The sequence below is a fragment of the Crocodylus porosus genome, unplaced genomic scaffold (assembly GCF_001723895.1).
Source record: "Crocodylus porosus isolate Cpor-Errol unplaced genomic scaffold, CroPor_comp1, whole genome shotgun sequence".
Taxonomy (NCBI): domain Eukaryota; kingdom Metazoa; phylum Chordata; order Crocodylia; family Crocodylidae; genus Crocodylus; species Crocodylus porosus.
Genome location: NW_017728918.1, coordinates 96,047,490 through 96,057,185, shown reverse-complemented (window position 1 = coordinate 96,057,185; position 9,696 = coordinate 96,047,490). Strand labels below are relative to the sequence as shown.

The following is a 9,696-nucleotide window of genomic DNA, read 5'->3' as shown; positions in this document are numbered from 1 at the left end:
CACCTGTGGCCATCTACATTTATTACACAAGTCACCAATTACACTTACCAATCGCATGATAGTCACTCTGCACCCGGGGCAGTCTCCTTTCATTGCACACTTCACCAATTCCTTGTGCAATAGCCACCGTGTCCCTGTGCCCAGGCTACCTTTATTGCGCCAGTCAGTACTGGCGACTCCCAGGATTTTTGGTATTGTTCTTAAAGTCTGTGCTTCAGGAATGTGAAAAAACTTAGCTTATGTGTGTGTGTGTAAAAGCTACGTTGTTCACATTCCCAAAGCGTAGACTTTAAAAGGAAATCCAAACGTCAGACACACCGGCAGCCCTTCGCCCCACCACTTCTCTCTGAGGGAAGCGCACAGCGGCAGGTCAGAGCCCGCAAGCTTGAGGGCGCATGCGCACGGCTCCAGCTGCCCCAGCAGCTGGGGGCGGAGCGAGGCGAGTGACATCACTGCCCGGCGTAAACACTTCGGTGAGAGCTTGGTAACGGCGTTGAGGCGGCAGCAACGGTCGCTGGTTGCGCTTGTCCAGTGCGCGGTTCGGCGGCGGTTGGGGGCGCCCCTCATCCGCGGGCTGTACCCCGGCAGTGGCCGCCGGCGGAGCCGCCCGCACGGGGGCTCGGGCGGAAGATGGCGACCCCGGGGATGAGCCGGCAGCAGCAGCAGTACGGCGGCGGCGGGCGAGCGGCGCCGGGCCCCGCGCAGCCGGACTGCGGGCCCGAGCTGCACCTCAAGATGAGCAAGAAGATCGCGCAGCTCACCAAGGTAAGCGCCCGGCGCCGCCCTCGGGCCCGGCCTTTCAGCTGCAGATCACCCCCGCCTCGGGGGCCTCGTGGCGCCGGGATTTGGGGGCTCCTGGACTTCTAAGCCCCTGGGCTGCCCCCACACCCACACCTGCAAGTGGTGCGAGCAGGGGTCATATGTACAGGGTGCAAAAAGGCACTCAACGCTGCAAGATTTGGGGCACAAACACCCTTCTTCTATGGAGAGTCTGAATGGCTCTGAAAGACAAGTAAAGAATTGCTCCGTGCCTGAAGAAGGGTGTTTGTGCCCAAAAGCGTGCAGAGAACCAGTTCCTCCAACTGCTTGGTTGGTCTGACAGAAGAGATCCTGTCTCCCCAAAGAACCATGTCTGCTTTACACCACTTGATGGGGTTGGCAGGCGCCGAGCTCCAGGAGCCCCCGAATCCCCATGTGACAAGGCTGCAGGGCAGATGTGATCTCATCTATTAGACAAGGGGTTTTCAACCTTTTTTGGTTGGTGTACCCCTGGCGGCTGTTTGAGAAGCAGTGAGTCCCCTGGCAGCCAGTCAAGCCAAACTGGAAGTGCCAGTGGCTTCTCTTTGTGCTGCTGTCATGTACCCTCAGGGGTATGCGTGCCCCGGTTGACAACACCTGCATTAGACCAGCTAAATAGTTGGGGAAAATAGTCTTCTGCATCCTTCTCCAGGCATAGACCAACTCTTTACTTGTCTTTGAGAGCTGTTCAGACTTTCTCTATACCTGAAGAAAGGTGTTTAAGCCCAAAAGCTTGCAAAGAACCATTTTTCCAACTTTTTAGTTGGTCTAATAAAAGAGATCTCATCTACCCAAAGAAACCTTGTTTGTCTGTGTCCTTAGACCAACACGGCTACAACAAATAACCCTTCAAGTGGCTTGAAACGCTCCTTATGCACCTTGACGTGATGCCCCTGCAGGGCAGGGTGGTCTTTGCTCCGTGTCACCCAGCTCTGGTTCTCTTACAGTGCAGCCACTCCCTGCTGATGTATTGCCCCAAGTTGAAGTTCTGCAGGATCTTTTGGAGCCTGTCCTGGCTGCCCTACCCACCAGTCCTGCCCCTGCTCACCAGGCCTCCAGTGGGAAATCACATCTGTGCAAGTGGGGGGGCAGGCAGTCAGGGAAGGTTTCTGGACTAAGGGTGTGGCTGCTCCAAGTTCACACTGCTGATTGACACTAGTGTGGCTCATTGCATAAGGTGTAATGGTGGGGGGTCTCAGCTTTGTTAGCCTCGAGGCATCATAGGTGGGCTGGAGCATCCCTTGACAAGGCCAGCTCTTTGCTGTCGTGTTCTCTTCCCTTTTTCTGACTGTAGAAAAAGGATAGAACCATTTGTCCATTGCCTCAGGAATCCCCCTGCAGTGGATTGCTGCTGGAAATCCTGGGGTTTTTCTGAGGAACTGTTCATGCCAACCCAGCAGCACTAGATGTGCTTTGCAGGACCCTGGAAAGGACCTTGGGGCACCTGGGTTGAGAATTGCTGGCCTCTGTGTCTGTTTTTACATGCAGAAGCATCTAGGAAATCAGTGAGAGACTGCAGGTCCCGTAAAATCTGTACGGGCTTGAGTTTTCATTTGAGCCTTTCATTTGCTCTGCCTACCAACTTCAGCTGTCATGTAACATAAGAACAGAAGAGCTGCCATTTACTGGGTTAGACCATAGGTCCTCCTTGCCTACTATTCTGGGCACTGTCTGGTGTGTTCTGGTCGCGTGTCCCCCTTGGCATGCTAATTAAACTTCTGGCCATCCATCTCTATTATGCCTTTTTGTTGTCCCGAGAAATAAGTTGTCTGCCTAATGACCTCCCTCTCAGGGGAGGCTTATAACATTTCCTTGTGGGCATTGATCCAAGGTACCTAGGCCTGGGCACTGTTTCTGTGTGTTCTGCTCTATGTTCCCTGCCTTCAGCACACTCTTTTTTAACCTATGACTGTCACTCCTATCCCTCCTTTGATTAATTGATACAGCAAAGGGGCAGTTGAGACACATCCAGTAGCCCCCACTATTAACAGTGGGGGCTACTGTTGCTTTGTGGGCCAAAGGCCAGGTTCTCCAGTATGTATAAATTAGGCCCGGACACTGTCTGGTGCACTTGTTACAAATGTATGACCCTCACTCCTGTCCCTGTTTTTGTTTTTCTGTTGTCCAGAGTAGTCAATGATATGCCCTTAGTGGTCCCCACCACCAAAGGAGGCTTATGGCTCTACTTTGTAGGCTTCAGCCTGCCATCCTGAATGGCATATCGAAAGGCCTGGGCACTGTCTGTTGTGCTCTGCTCATTGTTCCCCCTTGGTGTACTCAGTTTTAACTTATGACTTTCATTCCCATCCCTGTTTTGTCTTTTATTTGTCGCACAAATTCAATCGACGTGCATCCTGTAGCCCCCTCTAACGTGGTGGGACGTGGGGGTAACTCTTGTTTTGTGGGCTTAAGGCCTGTGTCCCCAGTATGTGCCAAATAGGCCTGTGTCACACAGGGCCAGACTGGATGCTGAAAGGGAGAGTGAACTGGTATAACTGGGGGGGGGGGTTCTCCCACCCCAAAATGTCTATTGATTAAACCGGCATTTGACTTTTTAGTAAATGAAGCTCTTAATGTTTCAGAATTAATGAAATAATACTAGACTGGAAATAACATTCTACTGATCTTTTCTTGCTGATTTAACAGTATTTGTGATGTGATCCCCAGTAGGTTGGTTAGAGGAGGGTATTGTGCATGCATTGACCTAGCAATTAACATAATAAAAAAGTTGTTTAGAAGGTGGGTATGGCCTAAGTTTAGTAGACCATGTTACAGGTTTTTTCTGGTTATCCTTTGTACTAATGTGCATTCAGTATTTCTATGTGCTTTCAAAATTTTTGGAGTGTTTGAACAGCTCTATATGGGGAAAATTATAGCTAGTGCTTTGGAAAGAAAATAAGTAAAGAGGCTTTGGTTCAGGCTGCTTGTGTGTTAAAATCTAAAAAAAGGAACTTGTAAAAGAAAGATGTGTTTGTGATAAGGCAGTGTTGGCCTCAGACATGTGGTGAAAGGAAGATGCTTCATCTGAGGTAAGCATGAAAAGGCCAGGCACTGTTGGCAGTAGTTCAAAATCCAGGACATGCCAAACAGCCTTTTTATTTGGGTGTAGATGGAAGTAAAGTGAGGATCAATTTAATATTGTCACAGATTGTGCTACTTCTATTGGAAAAACAGTTACTTTTAACTGTTGTTTGTTTGGGTTTTTTTGTTTGCTTGTTTGTTTGGTTTCCTGACTACACATTGATTTCAGCTTGGAATATAAACAGATCCTGTCTAAGGAAATTATTTTAATTCTTGGTAAAATAACAGCTTGACAAGTTTTTCAGCTCCATGGTTGAACATATTTCCTATGCATGCAACTAAACTTAACTTATGACTAAAAAGTATAGAAAAATTTCAATTCATAGTGTTCTCATTTTTAGTTACTCTGTGTAAAGAGCATGTTGGTGACATTAAAAGCCCTTGGAAGTGTGGCATTTGAAGGCAAACATCTGCAAGGTGTAATCCCCATTTAAGTATTTTTTCCAAGAGTTTACTCAGTAAGTAATGGGGGTACTTGGAAAGGGGCTAGGGGGTATGTGTGGGCAGGTGGGCAGGGATGGAGCACCACCACCCCATGCCACTGCCTCCCAGGAGCAGGGGTGGGGGCAACAGCTCCCCTATGTGTGCCACATGGGTGCTGCCGGGCGAGCCGGGGTGGGGGGGGGAGGGAGGGCTGGAGGGTCTGGTACGTGGTGGCTGACGCTGCCATCCACTACCCTGTACTGCTGCCATGTGTGCAAGCCCCCTCCTCCACATCTGGCTGTTGTCGTCCGCCCACACACACACACACTCTGCCAGAAGTGTACCCAGAAGGGGTACACTCCTTAAAAAAGGTTGAAAACCCCTGCACTAAGTTATGGTTGACCTCAGAAATATGTTCTATTTTTGTCATAGAACCAGACCTCCCCTACTCATGAGTTTCCTTTTATTGGATGTTCTATAGTAATAAAATTATTTCTTTTCACTCTGTGTGATGGGATTTTACAAATGTAAAAAACTTTTACATTTTGCACGTAAAATTCTTCTGTCTATAGAAGATAATTCTATCATTTGTTTGTTTTTGATGCTGCAAGTACTAGAACTTTTGTCCAAAAGACCAATAGGAGTTCTAAGCAGTTAGCCTGGAAACTTAAACCTTCTAGTGAACTGAATGGGGAGTGAGTTCCAGTGATGGACCATTCACAGAAAAATGCACTATTCCCTGTCCCTTCCCTTGTCACTTCAATGAAGGCTCTGGGGTTGAGCTCCTGCTGACATGGCTTTTGCATTATGTCAAAGGCAGAGATGTTTTCTTATGTACCTTAGTCACAAGCCATTTAGGTCAGACACATTTGATTGTTTGACAACTAGCTTCTGGATGGAATCTGGAGTATGGAATATTTAGGTTAAATATTTCCTTCAAACAACTAACTATTCCTGAACAGTCATTAACGTTTTTCAACCACTTGAAGTGCTGAAGATTCTCATGGCATACACCCATGTGTAGAGTGAACTATCTTCTTTATTTTCTTTATGTAGATTAAAAAACACGCTGAAATATGTTAAAGTTTGCACATAAGGATCATGAGACTATATAGAAATTAAAAAATGAAGGTCCAAGTACTTTTTAAAATCAACCCAAAATCAGAGAGAAAATCAGCTTAAGCTAACCTTGTAGTCTTCTAGCTCTCCTTTAAGAGCTAGCATTGTGAGTCTTAAATTACTGGAAGCCAACAGCAAATTTGCTTCCGATAAGCTGGAAAAAAAACTAGTGAATTTAGCTCTGAGAGAAAGCAAAGCAATGATTTTACTATTGCTTTGGTATTTTAGCATGAAATTTGTTGGATACTCGCGTGCAGTCACATAATCACAACTTCTTTTTTGTTGGCATGCTTTCGATTTTTCTGTTGGTACTATTTTATCCTCAACCTGGTACACAGATTTTTTCAGTGTCTAGTAATAAGGAGCTTAAGTTAGCAGGAAAGACCAGAACTGCTTCAGTTACAATTTAACCTCAACTTTTAAAAATAAATAAAATCCCATCACCATCATGTTTAAGAGTTGCCTCACCATTTTTTTTCCTGTTCATTAGGCATATTAAAAAATGACCATATTGTATTTTTACCATTCATTCTTTTCAGAATTTCAGCATACTAACTTAAGATGTGCCTTCCAAAGTCACCAAGCAGTTTGTTTGAAGTCTTACTCCTTAAGTCTAGTATCTTCAAGTCTGTCTAGTGGAATATATTTGTATCTTTTTGGTTTTGTCTTGTTCCAGATTGGGGGCTAATTTTGCTATGCAGCATGTAGGCACAAAAAGAAATGGTCCTCTTTAGGACCTTGCAGTCTAAGAACTGAAAAATCAACCTGATTTACACTTTAAATTGTGCATTTTTTCTTTTCTGTCTGTGAATTGTTTTGACTGAATCATCAGAATTTTCTGCTAAAAATATCTTTAAAACATGAGGTAATTGTAATGCTTTTGACTTAGATAACTTAAAAGGTTTTATATATAATAATAATAAAAGAAAATTCCTGTGGGGGTAGGGTGAAACACAGTTTCATTTTCTCTTACTCATGGTCAGAGCTCCAAATTACATCGGCTAACGCTAAGTTGTCAAGTTCTTTCCTGTCCGGAGTCCATTTGCTAGTTGACTGGAACAACCAGATTAGATAATTGAGGTCAGCAATTCTAACCTTTTCCCTTCTTCTCACCAAGAAATTAAGGAACTTGGGCTTCAGGAATTGGGAAGTTCAGACAGTTTTAACTTTTTGGGTTAGTGTGTAGCTGTCCTAAGCCCCCATATTACTTAACCATTAATAGTGGTTCAAATAGGTTAATTTGTTAAGGTATGTGAAAGTCAGCTCTACCAATTAATATGCAACAGAAAATGTCAGGAATCAGAGCTTCCAATTCATAGATGATGGCTAGTCAACTCCCTTTTATGATTCCTGTGGTGTTGTTTTTTTTAAAGGTAGAATCCCTTTCTGTTTGACACAAAGATTAAATAGTTGAAAAATTTCCTCTAGTAATTCTTTTATTCTTTAGTTTAGTTTTGTTCTGTTAGAGAGAACCGGTGAAGATTCAAGACTGACATTTAATATTATCATATATGGACTTGCTTGACCTCTTTAATGTCAGAAATTTTTCTTTGGGGGCATGGAATTCAGAGGAGAGTAGCTGAGAGAATTTGGGTATTGCTATCCTGATGGTTTTATCTGAAGCCCAACACCATGTTTAATTTATATTTTTAGTGGGCTTTGGGGGTATTTTTTAGCTTTTAGAAAACAATCAATTTGCAGTAGTTTTAGTACTGAAATTAAATTGCTGAATGTTGACTCTTTAGGATTGTTTTGTCAGGAGACTTGTAAAGAAAGGAGACTGTAACAGGTTTTCAAGAAGAGGTGTTGTTCAAGACTTTTCTCAGACTAAGTAGTTTACATAAAGACATGGGTGACTGGTGCCAAGTTAGTCGGGGGGGGCGTGTGTGTGTGTGTCCCCCCGTGACTAGTCAGTGACTGGGGAGAGTCCCCCTGCTACCAGCCTTGCTGAACGGAGGGGGAGGGGGACCCTGTAGCCAATCGCGCTAACTGGGGAGTGGCTGCGGCGCTCTCAGAAGTGGCCATGGCACTTCATCTAGTGCTCCTACTCCTTGGCTGGCACTTGCCAGGAGGCACTGGTGCTCCAGCCTGCCCCCCGCCCCCCCAGCCCATCACCAAAGTGGGGAGCATGGCCTGTTAGGGGTTGCATGTGCATGCCCTACATGTCGCCACTGCATAAGGAATTGCCCTTCAAGTTAAGGAATTCCCTTGAGGTTTATGGTGTGCCTCCTTGACCACTCTGAACTATTTATATCAGAGGTTTGCAAAACCTGGCCTGTGGTGCCACTGTCAACAGGCCTCCTGGGCTTTGGTGACATTCTAATACAAGGGGATTCTAATACATCCTTGTCAAAGCACAGGGGGCAAGGAAAAGCAACACCTAGGGCCAGCTTCAGACCTGAGCCACATTGTTGTGGCCTATGACTCCAAAACTGCATTGTGCTAACTGCTAATCAGCAGTACCTAGCTGTAGGCTTGGTTGCATGTTAAGCTGGTTTCTCAGTGGCTTTCCTAGGCTCCTGGGGGAGATGTTATTGATGTGGCCTATATGAGCTTGCTGCAAACCAAGTAGGAGTAAATCAGCAGGCTCATTGTTGTCACCAGTCTTGGGTCTGGCAAGGTAGTGCAATAGATATGACCTTATTTTCTGGTGAAATTGTGAGGTGAAATTAGGAACTTCAGACTCTTTGCCCAGAAGCAGTTTGCAACTTCCATGACTTCATATTTTTTATTTATTTATTTATTTTACTACTTTCTCAAAGGTCAAAAACTGAGTGAATAATATATACTGAACTCAATGCAAGTCCTAGAGTGTCAAATATGTCTTCTATGCCTCCTTAACTTAATGCAGTAGAATTAATATTTTAATCTGGTGGGAAAGCATTTCTCTTAGCTGTTACCTCAGCCATAAATATGTGAAAACTGTACTTTTATTGCAAGTTCTGTTTTAATTTTAAAAATGCTTTTCTTGTGATTGGACTTCTGCATATCATAACTATCATCTGTAAATGTTCCTGTGTTTACTTCATGCAAAAAATCCAACTGTGCTGTAAGGTAAACAAATGATCCAAAGCATGAAATAGAGCTGTATCTAAGGGCCCCTCTACACATGTGGGTAAATGCGCAATGGAATCTAATGCTGGACCCACACAATCGCACTTCCTGCTATGCCACACATGCATGGCAGGAGGTGTGATTGTGGGATCATGCATTAAATCCTATCTCACCTTATTTGCAGTGCAGGGGGAGCTTGGGATTATGATGCTGGGCTCCCCGTGCACCAGGTCCTGTGGCTGTGAGCCCCACAGATGACAGCGGGGCAGTGTTCTCTGTATTGCTCCCTCTGTAAGCCCTGCAGCTGACATGAGCTGCAGGGCTCGCAACAGGGGCAATGTTGGGAACACTGCCCCTACTGCAAGTATTGTCAGCTGTGGGGCTCGCAGTGGGGGAACACAGCCAGCCACTACTGCAAACCCCCGCATCTCACAAGGCTTATAGCGGGCAGAGTTCTCTCTGCTGTCCCCACTGTGAGCTCTGCAACCAACGAGGCTTGCAGTGGGGGCAGTTTTCTCTCTGTAGCTGCCACCACTGCAAGCCTTGTCAGCAGTGGAACTAGCACCAGGTGGTGCACCCCTGCGGCTGGGAGACCCTCATTTGATGGGGCTCCCATCCACAAGGAAGCCCTTGGCCACATGTTCAATTAATGCCATGATTAGAACAAGCTACATAGTTGTTACACATTTTTGTGTAATAGCTTTGTAGTTTATTGCTTTTTTAGCGTTCTATCAATTGGTTGAATGTCGAGCTGGGTCACAACTTAAGGCTTCATTACCCTATTAGTCATGCCTTAAGTGCAATGTGTAAAGGGGGCCTGATTTTAGTTAAGGGAGGGACTATTTGGAAAGTTCTCGGGAAGCTCCACTGTGCAGCTTTGTCCAAAGATCAATCTTTGTCATCTTTTCCTGCACTGAAACTGGTAGTTCAGAGGCAAAAAAAAGTTTTAAGGCCATAGATAATGGCAGGCAGTATCGCCCAGAAGATAGAACAGTTAGACTTGGATAAATCTGAGTCCTATTTGGCTACCAATCTACATGTCATAGGCACATGTAGATGTGTCTGTCTGACTTCTGGCTGTTTTGTTTTTCTTTTCCTTTTCATAGATTTCATAGACATTAGGGCTGGAAGGGACCTCGGGAGATCATCGACTCCAGCCCCCTGCCCAAAGGGCAGGAAGTCAGCTGGGGTCATAGGATCCCAGCAAGATAAGCATCCAAT

The 9,696-nt window shown here is 45.3% G+C and overlaps 1 protein-coding gene across 5 annotated transcripts in view; it reads left to right on the top strand.

The window, feature by feature from the left end:
- Window positions 1-507: 507 nt before the first annotated feature.
- The window catches only part of FAM184A (family with sequence similarity 184 member A), a 202,726-nt gene continuing 193,537 nt past the window's right edge, over window positions 508-9,696 (top strand). For 2 of the 5 annotated variants that reach the window (XM_019537968.1, XM_019537969.1), the window contains exon 1: window positions 508-765. In XM_019537968.1, coding sequence (XP_019393513.1) covers window positions 631-765 — 135 coding nt within the window. In that variant the 5' untranslated portion in view covers window positions 508-630. The remainder of the gene's footprint in view (window positions 766-9,696) is intronic. The other 3 variants (XM_019537967.1, XM_019537966.1, XR_002101670.1) reach the window with 2 other exon arrangements.